General features: G+C 43.2%; 1 protein-coding gene and 1 non-coding gene across 3 annotated transcripts in view; both read right to left on the reverse strand.

The window, feature by feature from the left end:
- Nucleotides 1–8,941: 8,941 nt before the first annotated feature.
- F9 (coagulation factor IX) overlaps nucleotides 8,942–26,195 on the reverse strand; it is a 28,170-nt gene continuing 10,916 nt past the window's right edge. For both annotated transcript variants that reach the window (XM_089904050.1, XM_022554284.3), the window contains 4 exons: nucleotides 20,570–20,698; nucleotides 17,911–18,116; nucleotides 10,462–10,576; nucleotides 8,942–9,795 (listed from right to left, as the gene is read on the reverse strand). In XM_089904050.1, the coding sequence (XP_089760176.1) occupies nucleotides 9,248–9,795; nucleotides 10,462–10,576; nucleotides 17,911–18,116; nucleotides 20,570–20,698 (998 nt within the window). In that variant the 3' untranslated portion in view covers nucleotides 8,942–9,247. The remainder of the gene's footprint in view (nucleotides 9,796–10,461; nucleotides 10,577–17,910; nucleotides 18,117–20,569; nucleotides 20,699–26,195) is intronic.
- TRNAK-CUU (transfer RNA lysine (anticodon CUU)) lies at nucleotides 18,612–18,684 on the reverse strand. Its single transcript has one exon. It is a non-coding gene; the product is annotated as a tRNA-Lys (tRNA).

The raw sequence follows: 26,195 nt of genomic DNA on the forward strand, positions 1-26,195 counted from the left end.
AAATTTCTTTACCCAAATTTGTAGGATAGCAGTTTCAGGGGTTAGATAGCCATGTTTATGAGTGGATATTTCCACACACTGAAAAAATCTGCTTCCATGTGATGGAGCCCAAGGAAAGCTGGAAAGCATTTAGATACCCACAGTTGTTTTCTGAACCGTTGCTTGCTTTTGCAAAGGGCTCTTAGTTGGGTTTGCCAGACTTAATCTGTTCCACAGCCCATTAGGGAGCTAGAAGTATGCCTTAATATAGAGGGGGAATCAAAGCCTATCAAACTGGTTTGGTTGAATCTTCCATTTCTCAAAAACTCAGATTGTTTCGGATGTCTTAATGAACATCCCATGACAGGATCAACTATTCCTTTTTGCCTTTAATTTTATTTTGAGCTTTTTTTTTTTTTTTTTGCGGTACGCGGGCCTCTCCCGTTGCGGAGCACAGGCTCCGGAGGCGCAGGCTCAGCGGCCATGGCTCACGGGCCCAGCCGCTCCGCGGCATGTGGGATCTTCCCGGACCGGGGCACGAACCCGTGTCCCCTGCATCTGCAGGCGGACTCTCAACCACTGCGCCAGCGGGGAAGCCCTATTTTGAGCTTTTTTGAGGAAGCACCGTTGGTGAACTACTTACTCAAGCATTTAATCCATCTTCAAGAACTCCTTGAGGACTTCCCTGGTGGTCCAGTGATTAAGACTCCACGCTTCCACTGCAGGGGACATAGGCTCAATCCCTGGGTGGGGAAGTTCCGCATGCCACGCGGCAGCCAAAAAATAAAAAAAAGAACTCCTTGAAAATTAAAATGTGTATTCAAGTCTTTATTCCTGTGTTGGCTGAAGAGTAAGTATTATTGTTGACATTTCCAAAATTACACATGAATCTCACAATATAGAGTATGTAGTTGTTTTAAAAGCCTCCCCAACTTCCAGGCTACAGTATTCTCTTAAGAAGAGAGAAAGTTTCAGAGTATATATTTGAAGGTGTAAGGGAGTATGAGAAATGCTCCACCTGAAAAGAAATTAGGTCAGTGATTTTGTCTGAGGTTTAGTCAGAAATCAATCCAGTTTCACTTAACAGACTTTCTCTGAAAAAAATGCTTGTTAGTAGTAGGTATTAGAACACAGGAACGTGCTTCCCTTAGGAGCAGTAGACTCCAGAGTGCTCAGTGAATCAAGTGTCAAGCAATTAATTGTCAAAACAAGTCATTTTTATTACCTTTCAGTACACTTCCCTGCGTTGATTTGGAATGATCAGTTTGCAGTTGGTCTTACGGGGCCTGCCCAAGGACAGCAAACAAACAAACCAACCAGTGTCACAGACAAAACGTAAACCCTTTATATTGTTCAAAAGGAAATTAATAGAAGTGACAATAGTCTTTTTAAAAAAAAGTAATTCCTTTTTAGTTCAAAATGTATTTTCTATATTAAAGCTCATGACACACTCAAGTCTAAAGTTTTCCCTTGTACTGGGTGAGGGACTACCTAATATTTGTTGATCACCTCATTTTCACATATATGAATTTGCACTTTAAATTCTGAAGAGATAATTTCAGCAAATGTACACCAAATAGGACTAATAATGTGCATTGAGAACAGCCAATGAAGCTGGACTTTGTGAAGATGAATTCCTTAAGGTAAATGAAACTTTCCTTAAGCCCAAACCCAAATAAAATGTAAACTGTTTCAAAGATACGTTTCATCTAAGTATTTCTGAGATAGACTCACTAACTCAATTACTCCAAAAATAACCAAACAAATAAAACCGGGCTGGAGTGAAAGTCAGAAAGATCTGAAGCATGAAGAGAGCTCGACGTGCTGAGAGTTATCTAAGTCAATATTTCCTTTTTATCTCAGTTTGGTAGTGAATGTGCTCTTTTACATGGCAAGCTATGAGAACAAATAAAATTTTAGTAACTAAGTGAACTGTAACTTTTCAACCATGACAAAAATGACTTAAAAGGGAAAAATCCTAGTGGATGTTTTGGAATCTAATGTTAGAAGCTAAAGTGGTCTCTTTACTGACCTTAGAGAAGACACAGAGCTATACCTATACATTTAGAACTAGTTTCAAAATACCTGAATTCAATGCAAAACAGCCATTTTACATGAGTATTAGTAGCTTTAAAATCTGCCTGTATTTCTAAAAATACCAAGTGTTAGAAAAAAATATGAAGCAAGAACTCTTACTTGGTGCTACTGGTGCATAAATTGGTACAACCCTTTGATGAACAATTTGCTAATACCAAATAAAGTTGAAGTGAATACTGTATGGCTTAGCAGTTCCACTTCTAAGTGTCTCCCCCAGAGAAACACTCACACATGTGCTCAAGGAGACATATGTGCCAGAATGTTTATAACAGCATTGTTTGGAAGAGTAAAAAATTTGGAGACAACATTAATGACCATGAACAGAAGAATAGATAACTAGATGATGAAATATCATACAATAAAATACTATCTAGAAGTTAAAATGAATGATCTCAGGCTTCACCTGTCAACGTCAATGAACCTTGCAAGACATGCAAGATGATAGCATTTGTATAGTTTTAAAAAGTGCAAAACTCTATACTTCTAATGGATAATTTAGAGTAAAATATGCATATGCTGGCTAATGATGAACACCAAATTAAGGATGGTAGCCACCTACCTCTGAAGATGGGGTGGGGGGCGGGGAGAGACAGAAACAGAGACAGAGGGAGTTTATGATATTGAATATTATCCTCTCTCTATTTTTATGTCTGAAACATTTCATGCTGTAAAAAATTCTGCTTACTTTAATTCAGTACCGGAAAAGTGGATTATAACGTCTTGTCCCCTGATGATTGAAGTATAGTGAAAATCTACACCAAACTTACCTTCCATACATCCTTGTGGGATTTTTTTTTTTAAATCTTACTTGCTAGCTGAGAATAACTATCACGAACTCTTTTATGCAGTCTTCATAAATATCTTAAGAAATTACTATGAACTAACATACCAGCAGAAAACTACCATAGAATAATCCTTCACTGACTTCACAATGTGTGATTGTAAATGTGTTGTATAGGAGAAATATTTGCACTTAAGAAATGTTATGGGACTTCCCTGGCAGTCCAGTGGTTAAGACTCTGTGCTTCCACTGCAAGGGGCACAGGTTCGATCCCTGGTTGGGGAACTAAGATCTGGTATGCTGCGTGACACAGCCAAAAAAAAAAAAGAAAAGTTGAAAAAAAATTGTTTTATTTTGCAACAAAATAACTACTTGTTGCCACCTGAGAACAACTTTAAAGGTCTGATTTTTAAATATTTCTAGGTCATAAATACTCTGCTTCCTTAAACAACTTTTATATTTTAATTCACAGTGTATTTAGTGCTCACTCAGCAATAATTGAGTAGCAGGACTGTAAAAATGATGAATTTTTTAAATCAAATAATTAGATTGTGTCAATTGGTATGTTGAACAACTGGCTCTCTTAAAAAAAAGTATTTGTAGTATTTGTCAATATCTGTTGTGTAAATACCCCTATCATGGTGGATTTCAAGCTACTGACATGAAGTCACTGAACTGGACGTTGGAAAGAGATGTGCAAAATTCACATTTGTGAGTTGGTATAAGCCAGTTCCAGCACATGGCTGATTTTATCTTATGAAACAGACACAGTGCTAGGCCCATAGTAAATGTTCAGTAAAATTCCTTATTCCTTATGTGCTAAGATTTCCGAATTATAACCCACCATTAGGTAATGTGTAGCTATGCTTTTAGCCGTATCAATTACCCAAATTTACATTTCTAAAGTAAAAAAGTAGATTGTGATCTCAAGCACAATCATCTAAAACAACATATGGAAGAGAGTGTGGGCAATGAAAAATATGGGAGGCATATTGAGAGAAATTAAATCCCTGTGGCGAAGAACAGCAGTTTGATTCAGATATAAAACTTTGAAATCCAAATGAAAGCCAAGAGCTGACTATAAAACCAAGGTACAACAATAAAATACCTACCTAAATAAGGATACAAAGCACAGATAAGAGAGGTAAATATGGCTTCTGGAGAACACAAACACAAAAGCAAAAAATGTTAACAGGAGAGGAAAAGGCTAAAACAATGGTCTTATGGGTGATTCTTTTTTACATTTCCTAGACATTAGTAATAACTCCTCTCATAATCCTTGGAAGGACATGAATGTATTTGTATTTGTCTCTCTTCCTTTCTATGGCATATTCCCTATGTGTTCAGGTTGAATATCTCGTTCCTACCCTAGATAACCGTGTTTTGCTCTGAGGTAGTCAGTAATGGCTTGTTTTTCTTCCATTTCATTCACCCATTGGTTCATTCAACAAGCATGCACTGAGTTTCTCAGAGACCTGGCTACTTACTTTCAGAGCTGAGTTTTAATATCATGAAAATGCATGTTTATTTTTGTAATATATTCCAAGAGGAAAATAGATTTTTATATATAGATCTTCACTAAAGCATGTCATGTGTAAATCGTGAGACCCCTTAACTTTGTGAGGTCAGCACCTAAGCCACTACACGGTTATTGATCTGGAGAAGCTATCTACTGCAGCATTTCTTTTTTTTTAAAACTTAAAAAAAATAGATTTATTAATAAATTTATTTATTTTGGGCTGCATTGGGTCTTCGTTGCGGTGTGCGGGCTTCTCATTGTGGTGGCTTCTCTTGTTGTGGAGCACCGGCTCTAGGCGCGCGGGCTTCAGTAGTTGCAGCACACTGGCTCAGTAGTTGTGGGACGCGGGCCCTAGAGTACGCAGGCTTCAGTAGTTGTGGCTCGTGAGCTCTAGAGCGCAGGCTCAGTAGTTGTGGCGCACGGTCTTAGTTGCTCCGCGGCATGTGGGATCTTCCCGGACCAGGGCTCGAGCCCGTGTCCCCTGCATTGGCAGGCGGATTCTTAACCACTGCGCCACCAGGGAAGCCCTGCATGCTGTCACTCTTATACTTCTAGAAATGCTTGCAGTAGGGCTTCCCTGGTGGCGCAGTGGTTAAGAATCCGCCTGCCAATGCAGGGGACACGGGTTCAAAATATAGGAAATATTCCTATTTCCATCCTTCTCCAATCAAGAGGTAACTCTTGGGGATAGGGTGGGGGTGGGGTTCAGGGGGCAGAAAAGCGGTCAGTCTCCTTCCAAGGTGAAATGATCTGGCCAGGAGTTCGAAATAGTACTCTCATTCTGTGAGGGGGTCTTGGCTGTCTTCCAGAAGCCGTTGCCTCTTTACCTATAAGAAAGTGTCTGCTTGCTGTTCTTCCCTTCTGATACCTTTCTCCATACAAGAGGTTGAGATTAACTCTGGAAATCTCAAGGCAAGCCATAACTCCACGGACACGGTGGAAGAGGTCTGCCTTGAAAGTACTCTTGGAGAAAATGAGTGATCTGTGTACCTGGATTGGTTGGAAAGGGCAGGGGTCCCATAGTCTTTTGCCTGCTGTGACTCCATAGTTTCCAGAACATGATTTTTGTGGCTTTAACCATGAGATTTTTTCCCCCAAGTTTTAATTTTGTATGAATCCACTGATCCTAGCATTTTTTTTTAAACCCTGAGGTTTCTAAATGGCATCAGCCTCAGATTCAAAAAGAGCCCTAATTCCTGAGTGCTTTGCTCAGACAGGCCTGTCAGCTGCTGAAGTCTGTTTTCCCGACACCCAGGGCTGGGCGGCATTGTTAGCATCCCAGATTCAGCGGGCCTTTGAAGCATTCCTTCAACTCTCAAACAGCAGTTTCTGGGGTAGGCTGCTGTCTCGGCGTGCTGCCTGTTTTACCCTGCGCAGCTGCAATGAATCGAGTTGAAATGTTGCCGGGATGACTGTGTGCCAGATGACACTGATGAACTTGCTCTAGAAGTCAAATGTCACATCTGGAAGGCCCAGTGCTCACAGCTGGGCTAAAAACCAGGCACCAGCACCGCAGGTTCATTCCACATGTGCTGCCCTGAGTCCAGGACTGCGGTTCCAGTTTGCTATTCGACCGCCACTCTGCCTTCCCCGCTACCTGTTGGTCTTCTTGATTTGGTCACCTGTTTGTCAATTAGAGCATCACTAGTAAGAATTTCAGGCAGTTTTCACTCCCAGGTTTGCCGAAAGGATTGCCACCAATGCAGAATGCCCCAGCGGCCCTAAAAATATAGACAGGGCTCTAATTGAAAGCACTGTACTTTCACAGTGTGGAGTGGGACACCTGAGTTCTAGTCCTGGCTCTTGACATTGTGTTACTTTGGGCCTGGCATTATCTTGGCCTCAATTTCCTCATCTGTTAAATGGGTAGAGGAGTTTGGATGGTGTCTAAGGGCCTTTGCAGCTCAGACATTCTTAGATTGGACTGTAAGCCTTCAGAAGTGGTTTAGAAATTATAATTAAGCAATTTTGCGAACTGGTCTGTCATGGTACAGGAAAGTTGGGGAGAAAACCTTTCTTTCTCCCTTGGCAGAGAAAATTGGACACTTTGTTCCTGTCAGCATTTAGCAACTAATATTCAAAAGAACCCAAAACAGTCATACTTAAACAGCAAGTTGAAATGACCGCACTACATTAACACACTTTTCTTCACTCAGCAGGAGTTCTATTTTAATCTGTCACTCTCAATATTGTTGCAGCAGCATATTTCAGCCAATTTAGGTTAAGTAGCTACAGCGATTTTTGAAAGCATTAATGATTCTTATATGGCGACTGCAAATGCTCTAGGTAGAATCTAGCGAGGGCCTGGATCCAAAGCCGCTGGCTCTTAGGTGGGCTTAAAGGCCCCATATGTTTAGTGGTGGCAACATGCCACACGTGGGTCCTAATGAATCCAGTCATTTTTGAGCTTATGGGGAAAAAGGCTGTGGATTTCAGACTGATGGGCCCAGGAGCTCCTCCCTCTGCCACAGGGAAGACCAATCACAGGAGGTATAAGGCCATGCCCCCATGGCTGCCTTTGTAAGGGGTGGTCTCCATGGCAACAAGGCCAGAGTGGCTCCCTTTTATCAATTGCAGAGCCCTGGGCCTACAGACCTTTCCTCATTCAAATTTGAAGTAATGTGTTTCCATGCATGAATCAGTACCCTCCTTACCCTAAGGCGGACCATTGCAGTGTCTCCTCTCTCTCCTTTAGCCAACAATAGCTGAACTGATTTCTTTTGTTTGTTCATGAAACCTCAATCCCAGGCATTCTTTTTATTTAAGTATGTCCTCTTCCCCTGATACTCAATACAAGACTAATTCCTGTTGTGGGATAAACATGGGTTCGGATTCAGCTAACATTTACTGAGCAGTGTGTAGTAGTGTAGTAGGCACTGACAAGGCAATTCACATACATTATTTTAGTTAACTCACAAAATATATAAATGTGAACTTAAATTGTAATGAACACTCTTGGTGTTTGGCATACAGTAATCACTCCTTGAATATTTGTTGAATAAAGGAATGGAAGAACACGAACCCACCGACTACCACAGGGTCAACAAGGGCCTTTGGAGAGCATCCTGTCAAACTCCCTCATTGCACAATGGAGAAATCAAAGCATAAAATGTGGAGTGACTTATCCAAGGGCATATTCACAGCTGTTTAGACTCAATCCTCCCGTGTGGATCCAGACCACTGTCCTCACCAGGACACACACATGCTGCCTCCCATGAAAGCTGGGTGACAGCAGACCATCAAATCTCTGCTGTGTCATATGGCACTTGGACACATTCTTCTGAGTGTCCTGCTGAATGTAGGGTTTGGGAGCTCTCTCTGGGAATGATTCAACAAGAAACACTTTGAGAAATTGAAAACTACATTTATTGATACTTATGTTTGAAAGACTAAAGGAAAAAGGGATTAACTAGAGTAACTTGAAAGAAATCAGCAAGTGTAAGGCCTGGCGGAGGTGAGATGAGGGCAGGAGCAGCAGCAGCTTGGTGGGGTCAAAGTGGTCCAAAACATGATGTCAGTAGTTCCACATGTAATCACATGCAGGGTAAATGATTCACATCACCCAAATTCGTGAAAAGCCAAGGTCTGAATCAGAACACCAGTTTAACTCACAAAGGGAAATAGTCTAACAGATCGAAGTATTGATGTGATTGATGTGTTGGTTGGTTAGTAACCCTCTAGAAGATACAATATAGAAGGCCTAATTATAATCAAAAAGTGGCTTGGGGAGCATGAACCAGAAAAAGGGAGTTGGTTGGCTCATTGGAATGAGTGCATCCCTCTTCACTGTGGTGATACACCAGTTGAGGAGGCATGATGCCTATCTTCTCTGGTCTGGGCAACTTCTTCCTTAGCCCTGGACAACACTGGAGACACACCAACAAATTCTTTCTTGAAGACTATTAGCTCTAGTTGCAAACCGACTGTTCTGACAGGGGACAAAACACCTGGGTTGATGTCCGCTTTCTAGGGTGCAATGACATGCCGGTTTGCCTTCATGGAAGCATGTCTAGTCAAACCTCCATAACAACACAATTAAAGCCCTTAGGAAACTATTCTGATGGGTCGTTCCTTCCATTATGTATGTATTTTAATAATGTGACTGTCTGAGAGGAACTTTTCCTCCAAGTTCAGGCACCTTACTTCATCCCTATGTGATGAAAAGCAAGTCCAAGACCAAACTGAGAGCAAGTCTGGGTTTGATGGGTATATATAATTGTGCACAGCAGTAAAACAGTATGATGTTCCCCTTTCCTCCTTTAATGCCTATGTAAGGAAAAGGGGAGAGAGGGAGAGAGAAAGAGCAGAACTGATTTGGGGATTAGGAGTTGGCAAGGACAAAGGATGCAGGAATAAGGGTACCGAAAAAAAAAAGTAGGGTTTTCCATGAGTTTTAACCTGTCAGCTGCTCCTGTGTTCTTCCTGTTTGAGTGTGGTGCTGGCCTTGTGATGGACTAGACCAAATATCCTGGATACGGATCTAATACATTTTAACGTTTTGATGGGAGAGGTGAGAAAGATCTGGCACATGGAATGCTGCTAAGGACGGGGAAGCAGGGAGTCGCCTCAGTGGAGAAACATAATGCCTGATGCACAGGATGAAGAACTTAACTTCACAGTTCTGTCAAGGGCTGGACCTGGAGGAATGGGCACAATTTCCCACCACAGTATATTTCTCTAGTGATCACATTTTCTAATCTACTTATTCTAGTAAAATATGAATTCTAGTTAGACTTCTTCCGGTAAAGAGAAAAAGCAGTATTCATAGAATGTATATATTCAAATCTAAAGAGATGGGAAAGTGATTAGTGAGTAAAGGACCTTGTCCATGTTCAATCCCAAATATACCAGCCTTGGAAATACATTTTTCTTTAAGTGAGCTTTGTTTTTTCCTTAATCCAGTTGACATACCGGGATACCTTGGTATATATTCCATATTTCCCTTTCACTGCACACTCTTCGCCCCAGCTAATAATTCCAGTTAAGAAACTGGTACCTTCCACTTCGGTAACATGGGGTCCCCCACTGTCTCCTTGGCATGAATCTTTACCTCCCTCATGGAAGCCGGCACAGAACATGTGATTATAGATGGTGAACTTTGTGGATCGGAGGCATGTAGCTCGGTCAACAAGTGGAACTTTCAGGTACTGAAGAATTGAAGCCGATCTCCCTCTGTTGAAGACTCTCCCCCAGCCACTCACATAACCATATCCAAATTTGAGGAAGATGTTCGTGTATTCCCTGTCAGCAATGCAAATAGGGGTTACGTAGCTATTTAGCATTAAGGGTTCATCCAGTTCCAGAAGGGCAATGTCATGGCTGTACTTATTAACAGATGCGTTGTAGCTGTGGTGAGGAATAGCACGGATCACGTTTCGCTTTTGCTCTGTAGGTTCTGTCTCCTCGGTGTTATGCTCACCTATTGAAAAGAAATTTCTTTTTCAATCACAGTCTTTCCCACAAAGAAACACGTTTTCCAAGTGTCCACCTAGCATCATTGAAGTACCTGGCAGTCAAGTGTCAAAGATCTTATATTGTTACGATTTTGGTAAAATGTAATGAGGGCCGATGCATACTTTTCAGACCAAAAAGCCATTCAGGACCATCGGATAGATGGAGCTGTTCACCCATGCTGTTACAAGTCTTACATGGTTCACAGGCGATAATGAATCGACTTGTTATGAATTATCCTAGACGTTCCCAACTTCAAAGATTTTGGCCGCTTTTTTGAGCACAGATAATACATTCATTTGGTCATTCATTCAATGTTAACTGAGGGCAGGTTGCAGCTTGTGCCAGGTGCAAGGATACAAGAATCAGTGATATGACACGGCTTTTGGGAAGGCGCAGTCTGGTGGGGAAACGGACACATCAATAGATTAATTGTACTGCACTGACATGAAAGGTCCGCCAAAAGAACGATGGGGGGCTTGGAGGATGGAACACATTGGATTTTGAAAAGATGGCCCCCCTACCACTAGTTCAACTTATTTAGCAATGAGCTTATTAAACCTTAGTAAAGTATGATCTAGCAGTCATGCAGAAGATCTAGGGATGTTGCAGACGTCTATCATTCTTTATTTACCTGCGACAACAGTAATTTTAACACCAGGTTTGAGACAGTGGGCTGCAGTTACAACCCATTTTTCATTAATGATGGAACCTCCACAGAACCCATCAATTTCATCACTCAAAAGGACCTGTGGAAACAAAATTATGAATCTTACTACATAATATATTTGATGCAGAACAAAAAAACCCATGTGTGCTGTTTAGAGGAGTGGGCAAAATATTGGCTTCTAGGTGCTGGCAGAAGTGGAGTGTTTCTGGAAAGTGTCAGCTTTGAAGATGAATTAGTGTTTCTGGAGCACAATCAAAAAAGCCATTTCTGAAACTCTTGAACAGAATGAACAGTGATAGCCAGGGGGAGCACTAGATGAGGCAACTGTGAGGAAATGGCTTCTTTTGATGATTCAGGGCCCTTGGATTCCTTTTCCAGGTGAGTCAGGTTCTCTGATAGCACGAATTGCTTCACGGGGATATGGCAGGTACATTCAGAAACGCACTTATTTGACTCCTGGGGATCAATAGTTATTACCGAGTCTTCTGTCCCTGCACGAGGAAATCTCCTTGCTACAGATCATTTGAAAGAGAAAAACTATTGATTTTTCCAGGACGTCTTTTCAAGCCCTTTCTAAACCAGAATGACATGAAATGAGACCTATGGCATCCCTAAGGGCTGTGCTATGGCCATCCAGGCAGTGAGCAACAGAAGAACTCGCCTACTCCTTCCGGTCTCCCCCAACTCTATTCTCCTCCCCCAACTGGATCCGTAAGCTGCCTCTGTCCTAAAAGGTCTATTAAGCTATGTTTGATTTGGGGACAAAGCAGACAAAAGTGTTTGGGTGCTGCTTTGACCCTGGACATTATTAGATAAGAGGCCAATCCATTCTTTCATCTGTACATTCATTGTATAGCCAGAGTGGTTCATGAATATTTTTACCACCTCAATGTCTAGATCAAGTTGGAGAATTTCACTTCTTGTGTATGCAAGGGCCTTGATCCATCTGAGAAGTGTGAACACTAGAGGGCACACTAACATTTGGTAAACCCTTTGTGGGCCCTGACTAGCCCTTGTGAACTGCTGACCTTTTACTAAAGCACACATAGCCCCAGGCATAAACCCATTCATAATAAACTAGGGAAGGGGTGTGGTCACTCCTTTCAAGTGTGAGTCTGAGAAGGTCCTTGGGGGCATATTCTAGTGAAGATTCTTTTTGTCCTGAATTCAGTTTATGGAACACTTGCTAAATCCTAGACACCAAAGCACTAGCCTCCTACCTGGAGACCTATGGGCCTGACTCACTGCAAGGCTCTGACCCTCTTTTCCATACTCAGGTTTCCCTCTCATTCTAGCTGTTGCTTCTTATGTTGAAAAGTAAAAATATAGGAAAACTCACACAATATAATAAACACCAGTGTACCCATTGCCCAGATTTAACAATCTTAATTTTTTTTTGAACCTGTATTGATTGCTTACTATGGATAATCACTGTGCTAAGTGTTTTATGTACTCTGTGGAGTGACAGTAACATATCCATATACAGATGAGCAAACTGAAGTTTAGCTATGCAGTTAGTTAGTTAAGGTTAGTTCGTGGTGAGGCTGTGATGCAAACCCTAGTCAGCCTGGCTTCAGAGTCTAGGCTTCTAAGCACCCAGTATTTCTCCAAGTGTGCTTGGTGGGCCGACTGCTGTAGAATCATCTGGGATGCTTGTAAAATGCAGCTTTGGAAGCCCACCCAGACTTAATCAGAATATTTGGTGGCTGGGATGGGAGAAAATGAAGATCTCCAGAATATCCTTATGCATAATTAAATTTGAGAAATTCGGTTTCAGAATTCCCAAGGCTTGGTGACCTTTCTGTTTTAAAAGTGCTCACTCCAGGCAGGGCTGGCTACATAATTTGTAGGGCTTGTTGCAAAATGAAAATGCAGGGTCCCTTGTTCAAAAGCGAGGAAAAAGTGTCACGGAAGATACTAAAATGCAAAACTTTTTCTTTTCTTCTGTGGTCTCTCACAACCTATCATGGTGTTCTGAATTTACTATTCAAAGTTGTGCTTCCTCGGGTATGGGGGATATTCGCTGGGCGAGCACAGATCCTCACAGGTGCCCAGGGACTACAGCCTGAAATCGAGCACGCAAGCACAAACGCAGCCCTCAGCTGCCAGGTCCCCTCTTCCGCCAGCCCTGTGCTGATGCCCTGTGCCCCAGCGGGGGGGAAGGGTAAGTCAGTCTTTCCCACTGGTCCACTGTAGCAATCAACAGCAAGCAGTGACTCCCAAGGGATTTCAACTTCCCTGCCAGGATATGTTCAGGTCCTGGAATGAAGGTGGACAAGAGGTTTGCCCCTGCCATTCACCCTCCAAATGTGCTATGATGCATTTCTGGTCCTGAGATGCCATGTGGCCACGCCCTGTCCCCAAATGGCATAGAGTCTGTGCACCCAGCCTCAACCCTCCCTGTGCCTGTGCCGAAGGAGGATGACAATGGTAGCTGTTGAGGGTGAGGAGGTGGCATCTGCCAGTGAGCCAGGGGTTGGGGGTGGTAGTGGTCACTGGGCAGCTGTGGAAAGGGGAGACAGAGCTAGCCAAGGCACCACAGGACAGGGGAGAGGGAGGTCAAGAATCCATCCCTGGGTGGTGCTGAGAGGTAAGAGTGTGGTGACTTGAGGTTCCAGGTCCCCAGCACACGCATGCTCCATTGTCTCATTGAACTTGAGTTACAAAACACAAATGCAAAGCATTGAACTACAAATGCGGGAACCTTTTGAAGACAGGGCCCTGTGCAAGTGCACTTGGTCGCCAGCTCATGGAGCTGGCCCAGACCTCAGGTGAGTTTCGTCACCAAGCAAATTTGTGTAACACTGTTCTTTACTGGGCCTAATGATTACAACTGAATACATTTACTCAAGTAACTGGAGTTAAGCATTCACATGCAATGATATAATGGTGCTTCTCCTCTATATGAGAGGTGAATTGGACAGCTCTCAGCTTAATGGGCTAGTTAGGCCAGAGTGAATGATAGCCACAGCCCCTGGGCACAGAGACTAATCTGATGTAGCTAGTCTGACTCCTGCCAAAGATTTGCTGCCCGGAGCATCCACGATGTTCTGGTGCATGACTGAGAAATACAGTTGTATTCTTCTAAGCCCGAAGTGCGTTTTTTTGCCCATTCCTGATTGGTATTAGAAATTTTAGCAAACATCTTTGCCGAGAAAAAGCCCTAAAATACATTTGCATTTAAAGATATTACAAGCAACTTGGTTTTGGAATGTTTGCTTGGCTACCTCAGGATCACAGCTATCTAAATATTAGCTGTTTGGGTATGAGCTGTCTGCTTGGCGAAGGACAAGTTCTTGTATGACATCACTTTGGAGAATGTTGGGAAAAATGGGAAAGCATATGTTCTGAGCAAGGATGTCGGAGTTCTGATCTGTCAAACATTTTCATGTTTGTCACATCCTAACAGGAGCCTGTTTTCTCTTTCAGACACCCACACACCCACACACATCTGCAAAACACACATTCACATATCTGTTCTGACGTTCTTCACTGACAATGCCAGCCTAGAGTGATAGCTGCTGCCCTGTTGTTCCCTTCCTAACCTTTTAACTCAAACTTGGCCTTTCCCTGTGATTTCAGTAAACCCTCACTCTCCCTACCTAGCCACCTCCAGCTTTACAGTAACATTTTTTCTTTGCACACTTGTTCTCTTTCATATGAAGAGCAAAACCATTTCTACATGATGCACAGCTTATTATACCCACAGGTGTGATTCGCCCAGCCCTTGGCCCTACTTCATTTTTCTGGGCACAGAGGGGATGCTCACTTTTGGCTTTTAATGGTTAACTAGACTTGTCATTGAAAGAGACTTCATCAAACCATCCTAGAGAATAATTGTCTAAATGTTCTGTTCAAAATAGTTTTGTGAGGCCAGATGAGATTACATATGTTATGTTTTCATTTCTGCTAATTGGAGCTGTATCATCTGAGCTAGGAAAAATAGAGGATCACCTTTCCAAGTGAAGATATATCTATAGCCTTAGGACCTTCCTGTAGCATCTTCCTCCCAGCCCCCCCGCCCCCCCCACCCCCCCGCAAAAAAAGAGGAAGTTCTGGTTCGTACAGATGGTAACTGCATGTTGTCTGCTATGGGGGTGTATCCTAATCACATGAGAGGTTTGGGTCTGTGTAGGTAGCTGTATAGGTCAAGTGCTCGGGTACCTTTAAGGATAGCTTCAGCCCAAAGCTGAGGAAAGCCAAGACTGGGGAAAATGCTAAGACATTTTAAAGATTGTTTAGGCCAAGAATAGAATAAGGAATAGACAGACTGCCTCTCAAGACATATTTTGCTGGGTAAAATGGTTAAATACAGGCAATTGCATAGATACAGCCTAATATAAAGGATTAAGGAAAGCTTAACTACTTGGTTTCCATTGTATTCCGTTTTTATCAGTCTCATAGAATGATCTTCAAATTATTAAATGTACAATAATTATGGCTAATACAGAGTCTGAGGCCCATGATAAAACAAAAGAGAAAGATCTGGTACTTCACACACAGGGCCAGTCGGATCCTAACTCAAAGCAGAAGAGGAGGACAGAGCTCTTGGGGGCAGGCTTGCGCATGCTCAGAATTGTGGGCTGGCAGGGTCAAGTGCATGGGACCAAAACCCAATAAAAGCTTTAGAAAGCCGAAACACAGTGCTACTTCCTCACATCTCTCACTATTAAGCTGTTGATGAAGGTGGTCTCATGGTACAGGTGTTGCGATTTCCCAACTCTAATGTTCACATTTTTCATTGTTTCCCTTTGTAGCTGTATGAAATTCGAGTTCTGTTTTTTTTGGGTTTTTTTTGTGGTACGCGGGGCCTCTCACTGTTGTGGCCTCTCCCGATGCGGAGCACAGGCTCCGGACGTGCAGGCTCAGCGGCCATGGCTCACGAGCCCAGCCGCTCCGCGGCATGTGGGATCTTCCCGGACCGGGGCACGAACCTGCGTCCCCTGCATCGGCAGGCAGACTCTCAACCACTGCGCCACTAGGGAAGCCCCGAGTTCTGTTTCAGTTTCCCACTCTGCTAAGGATATACCGACTCTAGGAAATAGCCTTTCTGTTCCTATATAAGAGTTAACCCTCTAGCTTCCTCTCTCTGCTCCTAAGTGGCCCTGCAGAGTCCCTGCTTCCCGTCCCCAGAGCTCTCCAGGGGCTCTGAGCCCAGCGCTGGGCATCTGGAGGGAAAATGAAGGAAACTGGCCTCACACCTCCCTCCGCTCCTTTCTTGGGTGTTCTGTCACTGTGATGTGGGGTCAGAGGTCAGAGGTCAGGCAAGTCTGCCTTCACCTTTGGCCTTGGGGGTCGGGGGTTAAGGCGGCCGGAAGCGCAGGGGCTTCTGGGAAGCGTCTGTGGCTGACCCGGCGCGGCTGTGGCTGTGGCGGCGGCGGCGGCTTCTCCTCTAGCCGGGAAGCGGAGACGAAAGCCCTAGAATAAGGTAAGAAATGCACGCGGCCGCGGACAAGCTGCGCGGAAGGTGAAGCTCGCTTCTTAGGGTCTCAGAGTTGCACGGGGTGGCTGCGGTCCCTAGCCTGTCTTGTCTCATCTCCCACCAGGGGAGCCCGAGCCCTCGATGCTCTCCGGGATGGGGTTGTCCCGCTGCTGTCGTCCCAGTGACAGAGCAGCTCGAGTCAACAATTCCACGAACATATGTTGAACCAAATCTCCTCCCCGAGCTGCCCAGCCCACGCGGCCGACCCAAGTGGTTGGAAAGGGCTTTCTTAACTGGGGCCAGTATCGACCTGCCTGCCTGGAACTTTCACCCGTAAGTCTACAAAGAAAAAGTTGTCGTCCCCTTTCTCTTGTGGCCCTCTAGGTCTCGCAAACAGCTCACCTAAACTTTTTCTTTAACAGACTAGACATTTCCAGTTCGTTCAAACTGTTTGTTACCCCAGAGGAAAGTGAACTCTGTCTGTGCTGCTTTGTGGAATTGCTTCACCCACGTGGTCGCGTTATTTCCCATCCCCTTTTATTGACGCATCAGCATTTTGAATCACTTTTTTGCTAGGTGATATTGCTAAACAGTATTTCCTATGTCAGAGCCACAGATCTAGTTTGGCCATTGAAACCCCAGCTGTTGCTAGCTTTCTCTTGATGCCTGGGCTGCAGCAGGTGTGTTGCAGTCTTGTCTGCAATCAGATCAAGCATTTCCACCTTGCAGATTGATGGTGACATGGTCGAGCTGACTCATCCACAAACGGGGAGAGATTCTGGTTGGTTTTCTTTCTTATTTTGTCTAAAAGTGACTTTTGCACACTCAGTTTGTCTCCTATTTTTGAAACCCAGTAACCTTTTGTGAGAAACTGGGTGGAGGTGGGTGTGGAGAGACGGTTCTCTGGTGAGGAAGGCATCAGTGTGAAAGTATGGCAGGGTCTTTCTCAAGTATCCTAGCAAGTAGCACAGCTCTTCACTTTTGGAAAAAACTAAAACGTAGCGCTTGGTACCTCTTCAGTCAGTAATCTTACTTCATATGGATGAAATAGCGAGTGAACCTGTATGTGCACAGGTGTGGATGAGTGATCTTGAACATTCCTAATGATCTTAGCTGGGCTCCATAGGAAGGAGACAACAGGTACACTAAGTGTGCAGCACGGAGGACGTGAAACGATTTGAAATGATGGGTATCAAATCTAGCCCTTGGCTGTTACCTCAAAAATGTGCACAGGTGATTTTCATGTGGGTTGTCTGCAGATCACACCTGGAGAAATGTGGGACTAGGTACCACGAGTCTACTGTTTGGTGTTTTGGAGCCTAGCTTCTATAACAAGTTTGTTTCCTTTGGACCAGTGCGTTTCAAATCGTAGAGTGCGTCAGAATCACCTGAAGGGCTTGTTAGTGCACAGACTGCTGGCCTCACCCTCAGAGATGCTGATTCAGTAGGTCTGAGGCGTAGCATGAAAATTTACATTCCTCACAAGTTCCCAGGTGAATCTGATGCTACCACACTTTGAGAACTACAGCCTTTGACCAAGCCCCTGTCTCATATGCCCTGGTTCCAGTAACCCAGTTCTTGTCTTAATCCTTCCTGAGTCCTTTTAAAAATGCCTTCGAAATAATTCAGTTTCTCTGGACCTAGAGACTTTCTGACTCTCATCAGTTCTCCCAGGGGCTGAAGCTGAAGTAATACCCAGAAGCCCAGCACCAGTGACCTCGCTTCCAGACCTCCCTGTTGCTTGTCTGAAATCCTGCTGTGCTATTTCCTTGACGCCAAACTCTTCTTGACCTTGTATGGTAGCTGTCCCTGGACTTCTCTCTCACCGGCTACTCACCTGTCGGGGCTTCCTCATCCGGCTTAGTGTTGAAACTTGCCTAAATACTTCCCTCATCCCAATAAGTCTGTCTGATGTCCTAGCCTCAGCCTCCCACCTGGCCTGGCCCTTGCCCGCTGGGCTCCGGTTTTGACACACCATAAATATAGAGTACCTGCCAAGGGAATTGACCTCTTACGGCGTCTTCTCCACCAACAATGCGAGTGACATCATTGGATGATTGGTTGCTTTGAGTGATGTTATCGAAAATTATTTCAGCTTCAGTAGAATTTTCATAGTCCATATTGGAAAAAATAGTCTCAGCACGGGTGAACTTCATACGAGTGTTTGAGACAGAAACTCTTCCACAGGGAAATGGCACTAGACAAATGGAAAAAAAAAATGAGTGTTCTGGTATTTCTCATTGGCAAGCAGAACTTGTATTACAAAAATCGAAAATGAGGCCCATCCTTGTCACTTCTGAGAAGTAGGCCCGTCGATATTTTTTTAAAAATCAAATCAATGAATATAGTCTAAAACTAAAAGGTTAATTGAATTATTTTCATGGAAAGTTTTCAAACCCTTCATGAAAAGGACATTTGGCTCAGGAATCCATCATCTTTATGGAAATAAAAGAGGTGTTCCAGAATTGAATTTTGTAAGACTTTTATAAAGTCTAATGACGTTCTGTTTAGTTTCTTTGCTAAAAAGCCTTACTCTCAAGTACTGTCCCTGAAGGGAAATCTGGTGCCATGTAACTTTGATTTTAGAATTAGGTAAATGGGATGTCTGCTGCTTATTGTTAACAGGACTTCTTTCTTTCTTTCTTTCTTTTTTTTTTTTTTTGGCCGCACCACGTGGCTTATGGGATTTTAGTTCCCTGACTAGGGATCGAACCCAGGCCCTCAGCAGTAAGAGTGCAGAGTCCTAACCACTGGACCACCAGGGAATTCCCAGGGTTTCTTTTGTAGACCAGAATGCCTTCTAGATTCCAAGGTGGACTTTAGGTATCCATTGGAGAGAGATCATCGTGATTTAATTACCTGGCTGTTGAGTGTTAACCAAATAAGTTATTGATATGATTATTACAGCCACATCTACCTGGGCACTGGCCACCTTTTACCTTGGGCTGGTTTATTTCCTAAGGAAAAGAAATCATCTACTGAAACACTGGGGACAACCAGAATGGAAATTTGTAGTCCAGCAAAGTCACCTCACATTTCATTTCTCACTTTCCTTCTATCCACATTCCTTATAACAGACATTTCTATAGCAACCAGCTGCGGCAGAGTATCATGAAGACAGCATGTGGTTGGGAAAACAAGAAATTAGTTCAAAATACTTATGTATAAATATAAATCATCAACAATAGCTAGAGAAAAGGGACCATTACTATTGAAAGGCAGAAAAGTTTATTTTAGGTTTGGCCTATTTATTCTGCTAAAGCTAAGGCTATATTCAAATATAACACTTAATAGTTGGAGGTGGTTCTCCATTTTTTTTCCTCGCTTATAACAGAGAAGGGCTTATAAGGGTTTAGCTACTATGTATGCTATCTGTCTACACTGGAAGTTAGGTTTCGAAGGTTAAAACAGATATACGCACACACTCCTCCCTAGGTAGGCTAATTTGAAGCAGTGTATGTCAAGAACCAGGTAGAAGGACAGGAGGCAGGCAGGCCCCTGAAGCATTAGAGACTCTTCATTTTAGTGCAGCATGTATACTCTTGGCTTCTGATGCTGCCTTTAATTTCCTCTGCCGGGTGCATTGCTGAGATAGGTATCGAACCCAGTTACAGAGGAATGGTGCGTGATTTAATGTACCAATTTAATAAGATATCAGGCTTTAGAAATGCAAAAGAAATTATATCTAGTTTGCTTCAAAAAGACCCCTCATTTATCAAATGTAATTGGTCCCGCAGAACCTGCTTTTTTCAAAATCCAAGTTTCTACTGCCTTCTTTTTCAGAGAAGAGTAGTATGAGTTTGGAGTGGAGATGCTCTGAACACACCAGTCAGCTGTCAACATGGTGGCATGGTTGGCATGAGTGGGAAACATTGCTTTGTCCACTGCTGTATAGACGGACTGTGCTGATCAGCCTGATACAACTTAAAACAGATGGTTGTCGGAACTGTTGTGATGCCAAGCGTGTAAACTCAGCTGAGACCCAAGGATAGGAAATAACTTTCTTGGAGTAAGCCAGACACAACCGGACAGATCATGCTTAAAATTCACTATCCTTGGGCTTCCCTGGTGGCGCAGTGGTTGGGAGTCCGCCTGCCGATGCAGGGGACGCGGGTTCGTGCCCCGGTCCGGGAGGATCCCACATGCCCCGGAGCGGCTGGGCCCGTGAGCCATGGCCGCTGGGCCTGCGCGTCTGGAGCCTGTGCTCCGCAGCGGGAGAGGCCACAGCAGTGAGAGGCCCGCGTACCGCAAAAAAAAAAAAAAATTCACTATCCTTGTACTAGAAGCCTATCAGTCAGTCACGTACGTATCTTTTATGTTATGGGATTACTACATTAATTTGACTTGGGGAATTACAAATAGGCATACAGAAATCACACAAATCGATTGCTTCATGATATAAAGGTCAGAGAAAAAAATCAGACAGAAAAGAATTCAAACTGAAGACAGTTGCAGAATTTCTATTTAAAATGATGATGCATTTTGAAAAATTAATTTGTCCAAGCTACTAGTCTTTTCTATGATTTCAAAAGGAAGTAGAAACAAGTAGGGCATAAAATTATGTAGGTTAGTTATAATGCAAAAAGTTCAAATATGGATTTGGAGAATGTATCTGCCGAGCTTAAAAAAAAAACTTATTTAGATTTTGACCTGCTGGTTCGCAGGACTTTTGGTCTTCTGCAAGTCGGTATCCGGCAGTACAGGAACAAACCACCTTGTTATCAGCGCCCTTTTTACAAAACTGCTTGCATCTGCCATTCTTAATGCTGCATGTCGCATCTGAAAGAAAGCAGAACCAACAGCAATAGCATCATGTATTTTTTTTAAAGATTTCTTTGATGTGGACCATTTTTAAAGTCTTTATTGAATTTGTTACAGTATTGCTTCTGCTTTATGTTTTGGTTTTTTGGCCACGAGACATGTGGCATCTTAGCTCCCTGACCAGGGATCGAACCCACACCCCCTGCATTGGAAGGGGAAGTCTTAACCACTGGACCGCCAGGGAAGTCCCAGCAATAGCATCATTTAACATGCATTTCTAAAAAGTACATGAAACTACTGACTCCTGTACAGGTCAGATATAAGCTGGGGGCATTCATGGAGAGAAGTGTGTGAAGCTAAGCTTGAGCTAAGAGTAGGAAAAAAAAGATAAAATTCTTAATAAGGCATAAAAATGGTGGCAGCAATATATGTGATTTGGCATAAAACTGAAGTTGTAGATATACTACTTTCACAGAGTCATAGAGTGCAATGAAAAAAGCTGTTTATTAGAGTATAACATATTCCAAAAAGTACCCAGAATTTTGGAATAAGTTTTCACAAGGTGACTGCACTTGTTTAAACAGTAAACAGATCAGTACATAGGACGTTATCAACGCCCCAGAAGCTCTCCTGATTCCCCCTTCTGGTCACTATTTCCTCCTTCCCAAAGTTACCATTATCCTGACTTCTAACAGGGCATTAGTTTTGCCTGTTCATGAAGTTTATATAAGGAGAAGCTCCCAATATGTACTCCTCTGTGTCTTTCAGTTAACATTTTGTCTGTGAGCTTCATCCATGTTGTTTTGTATAGCTATAGTTCATCTGCGTGCTGTGTAGTATATTCCATTGTATGAATATTACTACCTTCATTCATCCATTTTACTGTGGGTGAATATTTGAGTTGAGTTTCCAGTTTTTGGCTCTTATGTATAATGCTGTAATGAACATTCTTGTACATATCTTTTGGTAACATATGCTTGCATATTTACTGGATATATACTCATGAGTGCAATGATTGGACCATGTGTTCAGGTTTAGTAGATACTGCCAAGTAGTCTTCTAAGATAATTGTACAGGTTTGGATTCCCACCATCAGCGTATGAGAGTTCCAGTTACTGGATATATGTATTGCGGATATCTTCTCCCACTCTTGACTTACCTTTTCACCCTAAATAGTATATTTTGCTGAATAGAAGTGCCTGGTTTTAATATAATCCAGTTTTTCAAAGCAAACTTGAAGCTGGCTGACGTGAGTATGTGTCAACACAAGAGAATGAAATAGGGTCCTTTAAGGGAGCTAAATGCCTGAAACGCTATGTTTTGACAATGATAAGCATTCTACTGGCTCATATTTTCTTTACTCTCCTATACAATCTCCCTTATTAATATAAAATATCTTTCTTTGTCTCATACAATGCCTTTTGTCGGGATTCTGTTTTATCTGATATTAAGATAGCTTTGCCAGTTTCTTTTTGTTAGCATTTACCTGGCAAATGTTTTCACATCCTTTTATTTTAGCCTCCTGGTAGAGTTTTATAACTGTGATTCCTGATATATTTGGCTTGTTCCTGCCATCTTATTTTCCATTTTCTAATTTGCGTGCTTTCCCTTTGTTTCTCTGATGCGATCTCAATAACAGGAAGTAGCAGGTTTAGGACTTGCTGGCTGAGACCTGCTGAGTTAAGAGAAACAGGCTCTGCCCTTGGGCCTATTTCTGTCTCTAGAGCAGCATAGGAACACAGTGAATGGAAGGCACCTTCCCCCTTACCTGCAGGCTCAACAGCAGTACAGCCTTCAAGAGAAATGCTCACTTGTCAGTGCAGTTAGAACATGGAGAGTTTGAACATGAGCGACTGTGTTAGCCACCTCTTTGTGCACCACCTTAGTCCCCACCAGCCTCACCCACGTCCGTCCCCAGCACCCTGGTGATCAGCTCTGCATGGACTTCCGCTGGCCTTGTCCAGGTGCAGCCTTGAATGGCCTGGGCTCAGATCTGCACTGTGTGCCTCTCGCCTCTTAGCTTGGCGTTCCCGGGTTGATGCTGAGGCCTGGGATGCCGCGTGACCTCTAGGGGGCCCCAGCGTGTGCAGCCTGGTGATGCAGGGGAGTTAAAGCCGCACAGGCTGAAGTACTGACCATCTGGAGAAGGGTGCTGATGGACAGATTCTTTCACCTCTTCTCCCTCCGAGGCTGACTCTCCTGAGGCCAGCTCACGTGGCTTCTTGGAAAACAGTCCCCGGAGATCAAACAGTCAGTTGCAGATGAGGGTGGATGACTCCTTTTACTCTTGGTTCTCCTTTCCTTACTGCCTTGCTCCCCCCATCCCTTACTTTTGCCCCCCTAGAATTGCACACCCTAATAGATAAGCTTGTGTCAGAGACTCTTTTTTCCTGGGGGATTCCAGGCTAACCGAGTGACTATATGGTTTTGGAGTATATTATGGATTTTTGAGTGACAGATCTAAATTTTCTAATTACATTTTACATAGGTAGCATAGGCTAATGTAATGATTCACTCATGTTCCTTACTGATACTTCAAGAAATAAGGGGAGGCAAATCAACTGTTACTAGGTGGACAAAGGAACCAGCCTGAGCTTTAACCTTCGCTACCAATAATCCACTAAGTGCATGATCCAAAAAGGTGGCACTTGATCCTTTTTATTTATGTATTTATTTTTTAAAGACCTTTCTCCTCACTATTGGTGATTACACTATTGGTGATTACATCCCTGAGCTCTTCTCATGTTACTAGCAATCATTTTGTTGCTACAAAGCAATACTAGAGTGTTCAGCCAAATCAAATACCACCTGCAGGGAGTGTTCAGTCAATATGAGATTGTGCTAAGTTCACAGAGGTGGGTGGTAGGTGCTGACTACTTTGGTCCAGGCCACGCACAACGGGAATGGGTAAAGTCAGGGTGCTTTCCCCGATTCTGATGCGGCGTCCTTGGCTAGGTAACTAGACCTCTCTGTCATTTTCCTCATTCGTCATTGCTCTTTGCAGCCCAGTGTGTTGCCGCTGTTGCTGTCCTCTGGCTTGGTTTGCACACGCGGTGGGAAATATTGCTGTCCGACCAGCAGTCTTTTGACCTCAGGTAAAGAACTCGAGTCTGGAAAGAGAATAACAGCACGAGGAGTTCCAGTTGAGAGGTCTGTAGTCCTGGACCTCAGGGGCAGTCACTGTGGGCCTCATTCATCAATTGCTTCTTGAGCACTCGGACGTCAGGCACTGTGTTGGGTGTGGGTTCTCCCTGGTCCTGGGGCTGATCTCAGTGCCTAGAATATCTGTGGAAGGACATGTCAGAGCATCTGTTCTTCTCCCTCCGTGTCAGCTAGCACAGATACCTCTTTCTAATTCCCCTCATGCCTACTACAAAGTTATCGTGTTCTGCTTCATTTTACTCTGCCTTCATCTTCCCTGGTATATTCAGGGATGGGAAAACCAAAGCTTGGACAAAAGATGTTCTGTTTAACCAGTGTATCACAGAATATGTTGTTGTTCGGCTAAACTCAAGATATTTTCTTTTTTCTACTCCACAGAAATACGCAGTAAATTAGTAGTGTCTGTGACGTGTTAGCAAAACGAAAAAAGATTAAAAAGTGTTTATATGCTGATTTTCTTTCCATCGTCTGTTACTGTGGGGAAATGCCTCTTGTACTCTTTAGAAGGGACAGGAATGACCAAGTTCTTATAGACTTTGATTTATCTGAAAAGGACTCAGATGTGATGTGTAGCTGGGCACATACAGTGGTCTTTATTCCAGCCAAAGGGACACAATAGCCAATTAATTGTTCTAACTAGAAAGCGTGCCCTGAATATTTGCACCTCTCTCCCCTGGAGAGGAGCCTGATGAACAAGAGAAGAGGAAAACAACAAGGATTTAACAGTGGAAATCTCATTCCCTTTCCGAGACAGGGTGAAGCAAGGGACTTGGGGCCCAGATACTCCATAAACTGTGTTGTTTTTCTAGCGGCTTTTGAGATTAGTTCTTAGTTCAGTTTGAAGCAACAGCTTAAATGGGAGTTTGTATATGCTTTTGCTTTCCTCTAGTGTCTGAGATAAAGAGCTTTTTGAGAGAATTCCCACTTTGTTCCTGAACTAAGAAGCTGGGAGGATTTTTCTAAACCTTGATCAGATGGGCTGGGGGAGCTCAAGACACCCTAGAGGCCAGGTGTAGTGGTGGCTGCAGTGTCACTGCAGAGCCCTGACCAAACCAAAACGTGGGGAACCCGAGAGGCCTGAGATGGTGCCCGTTGTAGACTTAGCACTCTTGCTGTGTAGACTGTAGCCTCACACACGTAGCAAAACCTGTTATAGCAGTTTTGTGCTTATAGCTACATTGCTCAGGGCTCTTTGCCTCTTTTAAAGTGTCTTTATTTTTAAACTAAAGACATTTAGGAATATTTAATACTAAACACTGTTTTCAGTTATACTTTGCTACCACATGCCCTTCATTCTTAACGGAGACCAGTTGAGTCCTTCATTCCCTGAGCTCCAATAGTTATATTATTTAAGCTGATACTCCATCAGTTTCTGTAGGTTTCCATAATAGCAGGATCGGATTTATCTAGGTCAATCTGAACTTGAAATTATAACCTTTCAGATGAAAGTAGCACTTCAGAGGTGTTGAGCCAATGAACACACCCATAGGAAAGGGAACCCAGACATCGGTTTGTCCCCATGCTGGGAAGCCTGCAGGAGTGGGAGTCCAAGCCTGGGGTACAGTTCATCCACCTGCATCTCCTTTTTTCTTTTTTTTTTTTAATGTTTTTGCCCTGCCACCTTTTCTTTTTCCTATCTTCTATTCCTTTTTATCTTTTGGATCTCAAAGGAAGATGATCAATGGATTTCTCTTTAGCACTGAAAGGATTTCTGAACAGCATTAGAGATGACTTTTTCCCTTCTCAATAGGACAAGTGCAGCTGCTGCGTTTCATTTTGTTTTATGCCCTTTTCATCTGTGTGTCAGGTGGGTTGCCATAACGCCTTAATAGAGTCTTGCTAATTTTCTACTCTTTGCCCTTAGTCATGTAGCCTGTGGTGTTAGTCATGTAGCCTGTGGCGTTAAATTCTTTCCCTAGGACTGCATCTCTATTCTTCTGGAGTTTCAGAGGAGAAAGAGAATCCGTCATTAGCACTGTATGCTTTTCACAATCAGATACCAGTAATCCTGCATCTAGAGGTAATAAACAAGTAGGTAAAGGACTTTGGGGTTTACTGTTCCAGTTGCCTAAATCTCAGAACAAAAAAATTCTAGGATATGCAAAGAAAAGATGCACAATGATCCTAGATTTTCTATGTAATTCTTTCAGCGTAATCAGTATAGTCAAATTCAGGAATGAGTTTTGATTTTTGTCAACAAATTTCATATGTGAAGTGGTTCGTATGTGTGGAGAAGTGCCTAGTATATGGGAGAATTGGCCTTCCCATACCCCAATTCTTTACTTAGTTGACTTCCACTGCTTTTGTTGATAGCAATTTAGTCACGAGTTCTCACAATGTTATGGGTCAGTTT

This window comes from Delphinapterus leucas, chromosome X, assembly GCF_059928025.1.
Source record: "Delphinapterus leucas isolate spDelLeu-1000000601 "Yukka" chromosome X, BTC_Dleu_Yukka2, whole genome shotgun sequence".
Taxonomy (NCBI): domain Eukaryota; kingdom Metazoa; phylum Chordata; class Mammalia; order Artiodactyla; family Monodontidae; genus Delphinapterus; species Delphinapterus leucas.